This window comes from Chanos chanos, chromosome 1 (genome assembly GCF_902362185.1).
Source record: "Chanos chanos chromosome 1, fChaCha1.1, whole genome shotgun sequence".
Lineage (NCBI taxonomy): Eukaryota > Metazoa > Chordata > Actinopteri > Gonorynchiformes > Chanidae > Chanos > Chanos chanos.
Window position 1 is genome coordinate 57,602,554 of NC_044495.1, and position 16,843 is coordinate 57,619,396.

Here is a 16,843-nt window from a genome sequence, read left to right on the forward strand (position 1 = left end):
ACTTTGAGTCATGACTAACTTCGGTATACTATCCCATTCAAACTTCTGTTGGGATCTTACATTAAAAGGTTGTTCCCCGATTTTGGATAATGTATAACAGAGCCTATTAGTAAATCAAATTCCTTCGTCACTTGTCCAGGCAACCTTCCGATCTTCTTTCTGATCATAAAATGTAGGTTTTCAAATTAACATTCAATCGTTTTCAGCAGTAGATATGTTATCCATGGCCGGAGTCCACCGAATGAATCTGTCAAGGATAGTTTGAAGCAATCTGAGTTGTCATCTTCGCTGATACTGGATGTAGGGAAGAGGTATTCCGATAATTGTCCCTCCGTGCAGATAGAAAGCTGATACACAACAGATCTGTTGTAAGATTAGACACTTTAAGACATTTGGACCTCTTTTTACATCGTTTTCTGCCTCTTTGATCGGTTTCCACTTTAGACATATTGCAGATGCATAGTCAAGGAGTCCATTACGTCAAAAAAAAAAAAACCTAGGGATTTTTATCGTGGCTTTGCGTAATTTGTTTTCTCAAAGGGTTGTTGCTAAAATATGATTACAAAACAGTAAATATCTGAAGGATCAAAGGATAATGATAGATCATTTGCAGGTGGACCAGATCGTGACACGTGTTATCAAAGTGGTATTTTGCTTTCAGTCACAGTATGTTCATCAGATAGAAAGTCTTCGAGATTCGTGCCACAAGTCAACTTTGTGAGTTAGAACATTTCGTCGCCAGATAATCTTTGATTAATGGCTTCGCGTTTGGTTAAGACACCATTGCATTGGACCAATATGAATATATTAACATGTAATTAATTACAATAATGGTACATACTGAATTTGTTAAACTGGTGGTTGGTTTGGATTTTAATGAAGTTCTTTTAACCCTGAAAATATATATGCTATGCCTTGGATGATACACTGATGGAACTGTGCAAAGCTCAAGTGTCAACTTTGTCTTTGTTTGTTTGTTTGTTTGGACATTCCCTATATGCTGAGAAAATATTGTATTAACTCCCTGATTCACACTAATGGTTTCCTGCTCTATGTCACCTCCCCTGAGAATGGCAGCTCAGTGAACATGCATTAGTGGCATGTTCGCTGTGTTTGCATATATTTTTTGTTAATCTTTGATTTAAAACGTGAATGCGTGTGTCATGATAGACACTGGGTGTAACAATGCAGGAATTACCCTATCTAAGGTTAGTGCACCACTGAAATGAATGGAAACAGCTTTCCAGGTATAGCAAGGTATCGAAATGGCACCAACTAACTGACTCAATGTTTTGTAAAGTACATCAGAACTACTTGACATGGACCAAAGGTAATGGCAGGCGCATTAAACATCATGAAATTTCATAAAAGAGTGGATCGTCTTTCTTCAGTATTTGAAAACTCAGGTAGAGTGAGTGATTATATGTAAATATGATGTGAATGTGATATGAGGTCATTCATGTTGGGGGGGGGCGGTGGTTTGTTTATTTAACTAGCAAATAAAATGAGAAGTATAAAACATAAATATGAGTTACAAACCAAAAAAATGAAACATGAGAAAAACGAATTAGTGTCAAATATATACAAATTAAATGCTTTCACAGGACAACTGGGCAGAGACAACACAGCAAGGAGACAGGAGATAACACACATATTTTAAAGTAAATAATCTGTAACGTTATGGCAGAGAATCAGATGTGGTAAGTTAACTTTAAATTGCTTTCGAAAACTGTTTACAGAAGATGTCTTCAGAGGAGTGTACACCACAAATTTGGTTTGTGTATCACTGTTCCTTTCTTGTCTTCAACTGTTAGTATCCAAGGTGTATTTTGATATGAAATATTATAATATAATATAAATGATTTGTTTAGAAATACTTTACCTGCATGGACTTCAGCCAAAGTAATACATGTTCATATTGTTCATCCTCAACAGATGATTACTTCCATGTCCTCTGGCTCCGCCCACGCGTCCGAAACTTTTGGTCGGAGGTCATGAGCAGGCTATCTGAGATCCTTTGCCTCAGCGTTCCCTAAAACCCTGTTATTGCATTACTTGGCGATGTCTCTATATTACATACACCCAAACATCTCAAACCATTCATATTAATATCACTAACCCTTGCCAAAAAGACCATATCACTCAACTGGAAAGACAGAACCAAGGTATCCATAGCCCACTGGCTTAATCTACTAACAGACCATTCAAATCCAGAGAAACTCACCGCATCTTTGAAAAACAGCATTAAATCCTATGAAAACACCTGGTCCCCCTTTATAAAATACCTTCAACACTGATTCCTCTTTCCACAAATGGCCCACAATTCAATCTAAGTATTACTATTCTTTTCCACTTGTATTGATTTATTTATTGTTTTACTTATTTATTTTTTCTCTTGTCTTTCTGCTGTAACAAACCTACAAGAAAACACAGTGTGCAGTTTGTTCCATCAGCCTGGTTTGTCTGGTCTTGTCTGTCTGTCTTGTTATGACTTGTTTCTCATCCTTTATACATAAATACGTATATATACAAAGAATGATGTATTTATTTATTTATTTGTTACTATGATGTTTTGTTGTACCGTTTTTCATACTGTGTAATTCTGTATTAAGAAAAAAAAAACAGGGATGGGAAACACAACCATATTAAAATGCTTTCAAAATCAAAAAAAAAAAGAAAAAAGAAAAAGAAAGAGAAATACTAAACAGACAGAAAGCATTTAATATCAAATATGGTTAGTATGTGTGCCCTAGCATTTAACACAGTACTAGTGCATATGACATATTTTTATTCATATTTTGCTGACCAGACTGCACTGGAACAAGAGGTCTTGGTTACAGGTGGACATAGGCGGAACAAACGATCAAAGCACTCCACCTTATCGGCCTAAAAATAATCACCATGAACGAGTTTTGCACCACAGAAAATTGTAAAGAATAAAACACCTAAGGCTCTCTGCCCCAGAATGAGGTGACTGAAACATTCTGAAGAACTCATTTGCATGATAATGCTGATAATGTTGTTCAGAACTACATGAGCATGGCATGCGATAGACTATTAACAGAGCAATTCATGGCTGTGCCAAGTGTCAGAGAAAGACCCTGATAGAGTTTTATGTTTCTTAAAGTGACATGTCATCTCCTACTAGTTGCTGGTAAAGATAGCATGTAACATTTTCTATTACTTGTGCAATGATTCCGATGCATGTGCTGGACCTGTAAACACATCAGCAATCTCTTCAGCTATTTTCAAAATGCCGATAAAATATCAGTTTGAAATGGGTCCAGGTTCTGCTTTACAACTGCCAGTTCAATAATGATCAATCACGGAGCAAGATAAGAAATAATCAAACAATGAAAGGACATCAGCAAGGACGTTTCGTTTTTTGTTTTTTTTGTTTTTTCTGTTGTTTGTTTGGTTGCTCAGGTTTTTTTTGGGGTTTTTTTTTAATGTTTTTTTTCCCCCAGGAAATAAGTAGAAAAGAAAAATTACAAAACTATATCTTTGGCCTTGTATGTCCCATCTCCGTCAATATTACAAGCATTTTGTTATGAGGTTTCTAAAGTCGTAAACAACTCTAACGATAGGCCAAATCCACAGAAAGAAGCATATACATCAAAATACACATAGAATACACATCTGCGACTATTTGATATACACTGAATGGGCATCAGAGTGCGATTAGTCACCCTTGTCTAACAGATGCGTCCATAACAGTTTTGACTTGTGTATTTAACTTCAGTCCATTGTTTTCACGTTTCGGTTTCACTCTAAGATTCTGATGAAAGAAAACACTCTGAAATACATATTTTAATCTGTTCCAGGCTTTCATAGCCAACGGTTACAGATTTCTGAATGGACAAAAAAAAAAAAAACCCTGTATACACCCTTTCAAAACAAAACTCAGTTTTGTTTATGGATAACATACAGTTGCTTTGAAGGAAAGTGGTTTTTTTGGATGGAGGCAAAAGAAGGTGCCCCTAAAAGATTTCAATCTGAAAGTCTTTTTAGCCTAAACAGAACGAGGGAGAGAGACAGGGAGAGAGAGAGAGAGAGAGAGAGAGAGAGAGAGAGATATTGGATTACGTTTGTGGCCTTAGAACTGCGTAAATTAGTGTCAGATATATCAGTATATGAAATTGAGACGTTCATAAATCAAACATTGATACGATTTACCACTGCGTGCCTGTTTCCATAGCAACAGCGCAGACCAATCAGCAGGGGAGAAACACTGCCTGACAGTGTCAAGTTCAGTTGCCATTCATGTTTTTTTTTTTTTTTTTTCAAAGAAATTTAAAGGAACAAGAGTAACAACTGCATTTCTTTCAACTAACTGCCAGATTAAGTATTCCTTTAAGTTATAGATAGTATAAAATGAGATGCCTGAAAATCCTAAATTGCTTTTCAAAACAAAAATCGATTTGTAATTTTACTTTGTGTGCATGTCTATTACTGTCCCCTGTCACAGACAAAGTCCTGCAGGTATTTCCTATTATCTTTTCAAAGCTGAAACTCAGACAGCTTTTGCACAACGTTACTACTGAAACGACGATGTCCCAAGCAAATAACATCACGCTGAAGAATATCGTCATTCAAAACCTTTGACATGTTCCGAAAGGAAAAAAGTGCTGGTATCTCTAAAAGGGGACTAAAAATGATGAATAGTTCTTTCTCTGTAATGGGAGATTTGTTTGTTTTGGACAGAGAAACAACACAGACTCTTCCCTCCAAACCTGAAAGTCAAACACGATAGCTGTCTGTCCTGTTATACGGGCGTAGTGACTTCGCTCCAGGGTCAATAACCCAGAAACCAAAGAGTCAGGCCACCTTCGTGTTTCAGTCAGGACCTCAATGCACTTGTTTATTACTCCCCTCCCCCCAAAGAAACTTGTCTCATATTTTTGCCTTAGGAATGGGGCTAGATAGTATCTGGAGTAGGAAATCTGACATCAGGATGAAAAACGGTTTCGGGAATGACATGAATCCAAAACTTGGCATGAGAACCTCATAGAGTCTGTGCAAAAAGAATTTGGCTCAACTGAAGATGGTAGAGGAGCAAGAAAGGAGCAAGGAAAACGTATAGGTGAATGAAAAGTAACTGAATAGATTTATAATTTCAGGGGAAAAAAAAACCCTTACATAGACTAGACCAAATGAAATCAATTTAATTTTTCACGTCCAAATGCATCGGTTCAAATTAAACGTTAAACGCTAATGAGTTTATACTAGCTTTCCGACAAGTCATGTCAGATCAGCTCTGAAAGAGGAAGGGCAAAAGTGATTCGTCTTCATGTTCAATCAGACAGTTCAGTTAAAACTCTGGTACTAAACAATTTGGACGAGACTTAAGAAATCCTGGGAATCTCACACTGAACCAAACACAAGGAATGTTTTGCCCGCAGATTTCTCAGACTAAACTTTATAAACGTTGCATTCTGAGAACCACAATAAGACGAAAACGAATGTGCTTCCCAGAATATTCACTGGCACTGGTTTGTCAGTTGTACTGGTTTTCCATAGCTTACAACTACCAAGTGTGTTGACAAACCGAACCGTGGAAGTGTTTTTTAACGTCTCGGGCATGGCGTCCGAGATCTTAAAAACACACCCTGTGTGTGTGTGTGTGTGTGTGTGTGTGTGTACGAGCACGCCTCAGTAAAAAGGCTGTCCCCACATCACACCACGCAAACAGAGGTCTCCCGTCGCAGATACCACACCAAGGAGTGACAGGTCGTCCTGCCCTTCTGCGAATGTCTGGAAGGAGACATAACAGTATTGGCCAATTATTGTTTTATAACTTTATGATGGAAGGAGTGGCCCTTGACTGAGTAATGTTGGTTCTTGTGTGAGGTTAGGGGTGTTTAGTGTTTAGGTGTATGTATGTATGTGCGTGCGTGTGGGTGGGGTTGTGGGTGTGGGCGTGTTTGTCTATTTCTTTTCCTTATTCCTCTGACTAAGGCTCTTTTTTATTGAAGGGACCTGACATGAGTGAGCAGTTGGGTTCAGCTAATCAGTGCAATTCGATTAGTGTCACAAGCCCACACCTCCCCAACACACACACACACACACACACACACGAGCGCGCACACACACGCAAACACACACACACACACACACACAACCTAGCCCCGCACATACCTACCATGCCACTAAAAAAAAAAGAGATAGAGAGAGAATGACAGTCTTTCTAGCTATTTGGATATGGATGTGTTTGCATTTCTATGACTTATCTCTTCAGTTCAGTGTGTGTGTGTGTGTGTGTGTGTGTGTGTGTGAGACGTGTGTGTGTGTATGTGTGTGTGTGTGTGTGTGTGTGTTACATTAGTGTTGAAATGAAACATATTGCTTGGTCCTTCACCATGACACTCTATTTACATATGTTCACTTACACACACACACACGCACACACACACATACACACATGCGCGCATGTAAAGAACATGTTGTGTCACATGTCAGATAATAGTAGGGCCAAGTTATCTCTTGTCTTTCACAAATGCTCTCTCTCTCCATGTCTTTCCCTTTCCCATTTACACAGTACACAGTAAGGACATAAGAAAATGAATGAAAAAAAAATCATCTACATTTTAAACTGACATTTTAAACTCAAGAGAATCACTATCTCTTTCTCTCTCTCTCTGTCTCTCTCTCTCATATATACATACATACATACATATACATACACACACACGCACACACACACATATATATACATTCACATACACTGCCTGGCCAAAAAAAAGTCACACACTGTAATCGTTGGACCACCTTTAGCTTTGATTATGGCTCATGTTCACCGTGGCATTCATGTGTCAATTCCTGTATCAAAATGATTCCTCATGCTCCCTGAACCGCTCTTTCACAATTTGAACCCGATGAATCTTGGCATTGTCAAGAGAAAATCCACTGATTGGATAACCTTGTCATTCAGTAAATTCAGGTACTCATCTGACATCATTTTATTGCCACATAACATTGCTGAGCCTAGACCTGACCCTAAGAAGCAACCCCAGATCATAACACTGCCTCCAGAGGCTCCAAATCCAAATGGCGACTTTTTTCTGGCCAGGCAGTGTATATACATATACATACGTACATACATACATAATATATATATATACACGTATATACACAAATATGTGTGTGTGTGTGTGTGTGTGTATATACACACACACACACACATACACACATATGCATATGCATACATGTATACGTGTGTGCATATATAAGACTCAGCTAACATAATCTTCAGAAACAGAAATCATTTCATGTACTTGATTTCACTCAGCCAAATCCTTGTGTTGTGTTGACTGTGACAGCGTTCTCTGTGTGAGGTTTATGAGCGGTAAGGTCACAGGTCTCAGAGACAGGCTTCTCTGTGTCTGCTTTTTTTTTAAGATAAAAGACATGTGCCATTGAATAACTTCCATGTGGTGTCAGACCCTAGAGAACAGCTAGACTCCACTTTCTCTCATGTTTTCAACCATTGCCCCCCCCCCCCCCCCCCCCCCCCCCCGAGTCGTTCTTGTGCTCTATTCATTTCATTCATCCTGGATTTCTCTCTCTCTCTCTCTCTCTCTCTCTCTCTCTCTCTCACTCTCTAATTCTCTCTCTCTTTTTCTCCATTCTGATGAGTTCATGGGAGCACTATGCTCTTTATCTTGATCATTCAAGTGACAAACTAACACACTTGCTTTGTGTTAATTAGAAGAAAAATGACTTGAATGTTATATAAATATTATATTGGGGGAAAAATGGTGTACAAGAGAACAGACAAGGATGAACACTGACTTTGAGTAGATGTAATGGAAAAGTACTGACTCAATGGACTGTGAACATTTGGCAGATCATCCTAGTAAAAAAAAAAAAAAAAAAAATGAAAATTGATTATTTTTTTCCTTTTACTTTGTAAGAAAGCGTACCATTAAATGGCCACTGACCTGTTTTCTGTCACTTTGGTTATGCTAGGGGGAATAGCATATGCTTTTGTTCATGTTTGAGTTCTGGGAAATTCATTTAAAAACACACACACACACACACACACAAACACACACACACACACACACAGCCCTGAATTTCACATTTTAATTCTGTAAGAAAACACATCTCCAGTATTGAATTTTTAGACAGTAGTGCTCAATAACTTTGAAACTCAGGACCTTAACTAAAGTGATATTCAAACAGTACACTTTGAATTTTCTGAAGGAGGTCTGCTGTTGCATTGACTGATGTTTGCAAGTGGAAACTTGTCCTTAAAAGTTTTTAAAATAAACTTAAATGTTTTATTTTTTTTTCCCCAAGTATAACTCAAACTCATTTTATGAGCTAAATATCAGATAGTAGGCTTCCATTTTATCCATGAGAAGCTGTGAGAGTTACATTTGGAAAAAAATCATTTCTTACATACCACTTATTTTATTGGATATACTTGTAAGATGTGAGTTTAACAGAGTATTTGATTTTAAGACTGTTGGCGTTGTTCTTGACGTACTTTGAAAATGTGGAAAAAGTCTACACTCCACAGTTTTACTACGAGTCTTGAACCTTGTCCACGACGACTCTCTCTGCAGATGATGTTTGTCGCCTACGTTTCGGGTCTACGGAGCACTTCTTCAGCCACAAGGGGGCGACACTGAACCAAAGACTGTCGATCCTCGTCTTTCTAAAACCCTTTTTTTTTCCTCCTGAAAAAAATATTTGCATGTTGTTGTTGTTTTTTTGTTTTTTGTTTTTTTTTTAAATTACGTACATTCTCTGAAAAGATAGGAAAATATTACAAACTTACACGTTCAAGTTTTGTTTTGTTTTGGGTTTTTTTTTCCTTATGTCAGGCTCAGACCGTGTCAGTTGGGGTAAAGGTGGGCTCTACTCACAGTTCAGGTTGGAGGATATGAAGTGCAGGGGGGCAGTTTAGGGAAAATTACCGCTGGGGGGAAACATGAGAGCTGTCACAGAGGCCCACTCAGCGAAGTTTAAAGGACAAAGAACAAGACATTTAAACGCCTCTTTAAAAAAAAAAAAAAAAAGGTCATGCGGAGATTCTGAGTAGACAGCAGAGGGCAGAAATAGATCTTTATTTCCTACACAAAGCCGCATGCATAGGGGTGTTTAAATGAAAGCCGTTTAGTCAGTTCCAAAAATGTAAAAAGCAGAAGTGAAGTACTGTTACTCAAGTTCTGACTAACGTTACATGTGGCAGGTGGGTCGTGATAACCACAGCCATTTGCAAATGCATGCTTCATGAAGTTTTAGTCAGACGCTATCCCAGCGTTGAGTCTACAGGCTATGGTGTGGGGTCTATATGCTACAATGTTGAATCTGTGTGCTATAGTATTGAGTATATATGCTACAATGTTGAATCTGTATGCTATAGTATTGAGTATATATGCTACAATGTTGAATCTGTATGCTATAGTATTGAGTCTATGTGTTACAATGTTGAATCTGTATGCTATAGTACTGAGTCTATATGCTACAATGTCGAATCTGTATGCTATAGTATTGAGTCTATATGCTACAATGTCGAATCTGTATGCTATATTGACTCTATATGCTACAATGTCGAATCTGTATGCTATAGTATTGAGTCTATATGCTACAATGTTGAATCTGTATGCTATATTGACTCTATATGCTACCATGTCGAATCTGTATGCTATATTGAGTCTATATGCTTCAATGTCGAATCTGTATGCTATATTGAGTCTATATGCTACAATGTCAAATCTGTATGCTATAGTATTGAGTCTATATGCTACAATGTTGAATCTGTATGCTATAGTATTGAGTCTATATGCTTCAATGTTGAGTCTGTGTGTTATAGTGTTCAGTTGTACATTAGCCAAACCTGTCTGAAACAAACATGACTGCTATTCATCTGTTAAAAAGTCTATATATACACATGCATACAAACATACATACATACAAACATACATACAAACATACATACATACAAACATAAAATGGGGACTCACAGACAATTTCATAGTTGGTTATAATGAGTAACACTATGAATGTCAATGGCAATTATAATGATATAATGATAACTTAACATGACAAAGCAGCAGAACTGAAAACCACAGAAAACACAACGTGGGCCATGACTATTAGCAGACAGCCGTTACAAATCCTCAGCGTTTGTCTGAGTCCCCGTTCGGTTTCTCCCCCAGACTGAGGGTGGCTTTAGTAAAAGACATGAGGAAATTTCCAGAAAAATTCCCTGACTCAGTAGTAATCTAATTCATGAGGGAACAATGTAGTTAAGTCATGCACGGGAGGTTTGTCTGCTCATTGTACTGTTAAAACTCATCCCCGTTATGTCTACTGACAAAGAATTTTTTTTTTTTTTTTGTAAATCTGTGGCGAATACACAACATTGGGAACGTATACATTTCCTCTTTTTTTTTTTTTTTTTTTTACAGATTGTCTCACTAAACTGATGGTGAACCAACAATGACTAATCCACCCCATGTTTCCCACATGGTCTACAACGCAGCATCCACTTGTTTTAGTTTCTGAATGACTAAAACGCGATGTTGTAGTCCGTTTTGTTTGTCGAAATCTTGTGATGCGAACAACAAAAAATCATCTCGTCGTCTCTGATGAACACATCAGTGATGTGTGTGTAAATAAAAATAAAAATTTTTTTAAAAAAAAGGTCTCTGTTGAAATTGCACAGTGGTTTCAACATTTGGATGTCAAGATATGGTCACTGAACCTTTTTTTTTCTTTTTTTTTTTTTTTGTTAGGCCAAAATAGTGTGTAGGTTCTTTCCTGTTACATCACAGAGGGGTGCCATATTCAGCGGGTTCCGTGTTCTATGTTTGTACCGTTCTATGCGTCATGTGTCCTGTCTGTTCCCTCTGCATCATCTTCCTCCTCTTTGTCTTTCCCAGGGCGGAGTCTTGTCTGCAATGCACCCGAGTGGTACGATATCTGCATGAGGACTTCCTGGCGGGCGTCTCTGATATCACAGTCCAAGATCAGATTGAGTTAAAGAAAATCATTGACCATGCATACATCACTTACAGAGACACCAGTCGACAATACCATGGAGTCATTGGTTTGTTTACAGAATGTGTACAAATGGTTATTTTTAAAGAAGAATGGTTCACTAGATTGAATTTATTTGTGGAATAAATTACCATTAATTTAACTGTGTGGGTGTTGCAGGAAATGTATTTTGATTAAACAAAAAAAAAAAGTCTTTTGTTTTTCCCTCTAAAAACAAAAAGTCAATGTGGTTTGAAAGCTTGATATGAACGCTTTTGTTGTACGTAAATAGACTGAATTCGAATGAATGTTATTACGATTTGACTTGACTTTGCTAAAATGCGCATTCACAATATCTGTCTCTAACTAAACAGCTTGGTTCAGGATTAGGCTGAATCTTTAAGCAGCAGTGTCTCATCCAGGCTCTCCGCTTCCCTTTCAGATCCAACGACCCTGTATCGGGCCCGGACAGAGTACCAGAGTGAGTTTAGAAGACACTGGACAGAGGAGACAACAGGTGGGCAGCATAGGTGAACAGATCATAACAGCACCCGATGGACATTTTATCCAGAACACTGTTGATAAAAGACCTCATAAGCCAACTCATGACACAGAAATATGTAGTGCTTAAATATTTCCTATAACTGAGATGAAGATCTCTACGTGCCTCCTGGATCTTGACATAGGAAGCATCCACTGGGACATGATTACAATTGTGGAGAAAGGGAAAAGGATCCTTGAGAAACATTTGAAGGTTTTTGTTGCAGAAGGTTAGATAAACACTGTTTTATAACGAAGACATTCTACATCTGTAATCAAACTATTTCCATCTACCCCTAATGATTTTTTTATTCTATTTCTTTTCTTTTTTTTTTACTCAGGTCTTTGTCCAAATAAATGTGGTGAGTTCAAACAGATAGTGTAAATTATTATGCATTCTGTTTTTATGGTTACATGGCGTCTTTGAAAATGTATTATTCTGCAATTTAGATTACATTTTTCGCTGTATCTGTATACTGAATTCTGTACCTCAGTAAACAGTACAGCAGTGGCTCTTTGTCTCTTTCACGGTGTACATTTGTGATTGTATAGCAGTCTCCAGGCTGACTGTGACTCATTCTGGTTCTTGTGTGGGTGAACGTGTGTGTGTGTGTGTGTGTGTGTGTGTGCGCGTGTGTGTGTTTGTGTGTTTTCACAGGTCTGCTGTATCAGAGTGTGATGAATTGCTCTTCCTGTGAACATGGGCTGCGGACATGTCTGTCGACAACATCCCCGCGGGACTGCGGGGGTGAGACACACACACACACACACACACACACACACACACACACACACACACACGTTTCAAAATGGCCTAGCAACACAAATACTGAAGAGCACATTCAGTCTATTTTTATACTATTTATTTCTCTCTCTCTCTCTCTCTCTCTCTCTCTCTCTCACTGACAGAGCATCATTTAGAAGCAGAGGAGGGGGACCAGGTGGTTTTGGACTGTTTCCTCCCATGGCACACTCTGGTGATGGGACAGCCTGACTACCACTACTCCTGGAGGCCTCTGACACAAAATGTACAAAACCATTCATATAAATATACAAGAAGAAAAAAAAATTACATATGTAAAACTTGTGTTATGTTTTTCAGAGTAACAGTAGTAAGTGCTAGCACTATTGTGTATAGTATGGCATGACATAGGCTAACTCAGGTACAATGCATCAAATGGTAACATTTATGTTAAATATTGTACATGGTCCCTTACAAATAAAATAAATAATAATAATGCTATGTTGACTCAAGCTACTAAAATACAAATAAAGGATTTATTGTTCAATATTCATTGTTCATTTTCAGCTGTCCATTGAGGGCGACTATAAAGTTTTGGTGGTGACCCCTGAGTCGAAAATCGTATTGAATCAACTACGTGTGGAAGAGCAAGGAGTGTATCGCTGCCTCCTGCAGGACAGTGAGGGAACTACCCTGTCACGCACCCACTTCATACTAACAGGTGAAGGCCTTGTCCATCTGCTCCCGCTGATTCATTTATGTTGAAAAATCCTTCAGAATCATGTTTTCACATTGTTATTAAAAACTGTAATCACTAGTGATAAATAACACTGCGTAGTGAAGCATATGGTATTTTACCGGCCTATACCGCTCTCTCACAATGCTTCTCCACCACTTTCTCTGTCAGTCAACCCGTTGCCCCTGACAACACCCAGACAAATCCTAATACAACCAACCCTACCCCACTGGTTTGACTCTAGGCCTGTGAAGCTTCACAGAGATTTTCTAATCATTCTTCTGGCTCTCCTTACCACTCTCTGCTTCATGGCATGCCTCGCTCTGATAGTGGGTTTCAGGTAAGACATGGATGGATGGACGGATGGATGGATGAATGGTTAGATAGATGAGTGGATGGATGGATGAATGGTTAGATAGATGAGTGGATGGATGGATGAATGGTTAGATAGATGAGTGGATGGATGGATGGATGAATGGTTAGATAGATAAGTGGATGGATGAATGAATGGTTAGATAGATGAGTGGATGGATGGATGAATGGTTAGACAGATGAGTGGATGGATGGATGAATGGTTAGATAGATGAGTGGATGAGTGGATGGATGGATGGTTAGATAGATGAGTGGATGGATGAATGGTTAGATAGATGAGTGGATGGATGAATGGATGGTTAGATAGATGAGTGGATGGATGGATGGATGGATGGATGGTTTGATAGATGAGTGGATGGATGAATGGATGGTTAGATAGATGAGTGGATGGATGGATGAATGGTTAGACAGATGAGTGGATGGATGGATGAATGGTTAGATAGATGAGTGGATGGATGGATGAATGAATGGTTAGACAGATGAGTGGATGGATAGATGGATGGTTCGATAGATGAGTGGATGGATGGATGAATGGTTAGATAGATGAGTGGATGGATGGATGAGTGAATGGCTAGACAGATGAGTGGATCAATGTACATTATATTGATCCTACCAATAACATTTTGCCAGCTAGCCATTTTTTTCTTCCCATAAGAACAAGTTCTGTGAGCGTTGGTATCAGATGAACATGAGAGCATGGATGGATAGATAGATAGATAGATAGATAGATAGATAGATAGATAGATAGATAGATAGATAGATAGATAGATGGATTCAAGAATGGACATTTGCCACCTTGCCACGTTTGCCCTCTTAACGAATTCTACGCGTGTGTGTGTTAGCATCAGAACGACATGAATAGATGGATGGGTGGATTGATGGATAGATGAATGGCTAGATGAATGGATAGATGAATGGCTGGATGGATGGATGGATGGATGGATAAAACTGAATGAAGGAGTGGCTCCATGCTTGGTTCAGCGGGATGAAAGGTGCTGTCATTTAGACGGTTGTGTAGAGATATAAAGCGAGTTCCAGAGGAGTAAGGCTTCGTTTAGAAAGCAGAAAAGGAGAGATGGGGCATAGGAGGTGAAGAGGCAGGGAGACAAAGAGCGCAGAGGGCGTCAAAACCGAAAAAACTACAAAAAAGGAAACGAAAGAAGCGACGATGGGAAGGTGCAGGCTAATCACGGCGAAAACGGCTAGAGGAGGAAGCGATAAAAAAAGAAAAGGTGATTAGACGGACGGATGAAGTGATTGAGCATAGAGGTGAGAGATTAAAAAAAGAAAAGAAAAGAAAAGAAAAGAAAAGAAAGAGAGTGAGAAGGTGGCTCAGGCGGATTCTCCCTCAGTGAAGGATTGCAAGCTGAAACAGGATTGGTTGGGGGGGGGAGTGGGGGGAGTGGGGGGACAGTGAACTGTGATAGACTAGTGTGATGACAAATGGAGAGATAGAGTGAGATAGCAGGGAAGGAAGAGAAATCGGTGTTTAATGAACATTTCAGTTGGTCAGGGATCAGCGGTCAGTGGGGTGACTTTAGCGGAAAGACAGTCTCTCAGAGAAAAACGCATTTTTGCCATGATGAAGGTCAACAGTGTGTGACCTCTATCAAGTGAGTGGGAAAGTGTGTCCAAACTTCCATTCAAGTGAGTGGGAAAGTGTGTCCAAACTTCCATTCAAGTGAGTGGGAAAGTGTTGACTGGTACTGTACATCACACTCAGTTCAACTGCTCCATATCTCATGGAAAAATAGAGAATATGTATGGGCCTAAACAGAACTGTTTAAAGTTGTTCAATCAAATTCATGTGTGAGCTGTCTCTCGTCTAGTTGTTCGAACATCCTGGTTAAAAACATGTTCTGAGAGGTTCCCTTTTAAGGGCTGCCCTTGACAAACTACCCAATAAACAGAGGGCGTGGCCCCTCAGCACAAAGAAAATAGGCGTTAGCTCCGCCCCCAGAGCTCGACAGTAGGGCGATGTCATAGAACTACTTTAAAGACCAGCATATGCAAAGCACAATTATCTGTTCTGTGGAATTTTTACGAATGCAATTTTTTTTTTATCTGTGAAAGCCAAACTGATATTTAAATTTGTAGGTCCTGGCTGGGTTCATTAATAGCAAATCCCCCCCCCATGTCTTCTTCTTCGACGCTGTCTAGTTTCGCTTTCTCGTTGACTGTATTGTATCGGATGCGGAGAGATAAAACATCAGCTCTACAAACAAAGATAGTGACTCACACTTGATCGTGACCTTTCAATGTTTTTAAACACGAAAATGAGGCTACACCTTGTTTTCATCCATCCGTGTCGCGTTGTTTCATATTTCCATGATAGCGTGACTGTGAAACGACAGACCGAGGAAGAAAAAAGAAGAGGAAAAAAGGCGGAGGAAGAGAAAACCGAGGCCTTGACACCGATGGAATGAGAGATGGAAGTCTTAAAATAGACACAAATAAACAGCACAGTTGCGTGTTTGTTTTGTGCCGTTAATACCTTTTCTTTGTGCCCGATCCACAAAGCACATATTGTATAGAGACATTTCAGCAATAGAAACTGCAGTAATAGCTGAAAAAAAAAAATGGGAAAAAAAAAACCTCCCTTCGGCAAAAAAACCCCCCCCCCCAAAAAAAAACCATTGCATCAGTATGATACCCTGTGACTTGTTCACAAGGACAAAGCTGGGTCAGCTGTTTTTTAATACATGTTTTTGTTTTTTTTTTTATTCTTAGTTTATTTGATCTCACCCAGTTAATCTGACTGTCTCTTTCCGCCTGATCCCGATCACATGTCCTTCGGGGGCCCCCCCCGGAACCAGATTATAAACAACAGAGGCCGTTCACAAAGTGCAGCAAAAATCAATTTGATGTTCATTCATCAAACGGGCCAGAGTCTCAGGACACGTTTTCGATGAATGAAAGACATGAGTGTGTGCTGGAGACACGTGGGAAGCAATGAGACAGAGCCGGGGGGGGGGGGGGGGTTACAGCTGAGAAGCAAATCTCATGGATTACAGGCTTTTTTTTCCCCCAGAATTAATATTCCCCTGCTCTCTTGTTAATCCCGGATTATGTGTTTTGGGCCAGAGAAAGAGGTTAGGGTGATCAAAAGATAAATTGTGTGTTTCTAGATGAAGTTCCTTTTAAAAAAAAATAAATACAGACATAAAATAATAAATATAAATTAAATAACGCATAAATAAATAATCTATCTATTAAAATCACTCTCACCCTCAGTGGATAAAAGACAAAGAAATATTTTTGTGTGAGTCTAGCAGCTAGAGGAGCTGATTGAAATGTGATTCATCATTTTTTTGGGGTTTTTTTTTGAATGAACTAATGAACTAATGTTGGAGGTATTGTACACTTTTAGACAGACAGGCAACTATCCACAGGAAATACTCCATCCTCAGTGATCAATAGCTGAATAATAAACTAGTCCAATTTGACTTTTTAAAAATTCA

At 38.9% G+C, this 16,843-nt stretch overlaps 1 protein-coding gene across 1 annotated transcript; it reads left to right on the top strand.

The window, feature by feature from the left end:
* The first annotated feature begins 10,842 nt into the window (after window positions 1-10,842).
* Window positions 10,843-13,354, top strand: izumo1 (izumo sperm-oocyte fusion 1). The gene is made up of 8 exons (XM_030766055.1): window positions 10,843-11,062; window positions 11,435-11,509; window positions 11,679-11,762; window positions 11,874-11,894; window positions 12,191-12,280; window positions 12,442-12,560; window positions 12,842-12,995; window positions 13,182-13,354. The coding sequence occupies exons 1-8, from the start codon at window positions 10,843-10,845 to the stop codon at window positions 13,352-13,354; spliced, it is 936 nt and encodes a 311-aa protein (XP_030621915.1).
* The last annotated feature ends 3,489 nt before the right edge of the window (window positions 13,355-16,843 follow it).

Coding starts and splice junctions, on each gene's coding strand:
- izumo1 (XM_030766055.1), top strand. CDS start 10,843: ATGTGTCCTGTCTGTTCCCTCTGCATCATCTTCCTCCTCTTTGTCTTT. Junction 11,895..12,190: donor TCTTTGTCCAAATAAATGTG/GTGAGTTCAAAC, acceptor GTGTTTTCACAG/GTCTGCTGTATCAGAGTGTG. Junction 12,281..12,441: donor ATCCCCGCGGGACTGCGGGG/GTGAGACACACA, acceptor TCTCACTGACAG/AGCATCATTTAGAAGCAGAG.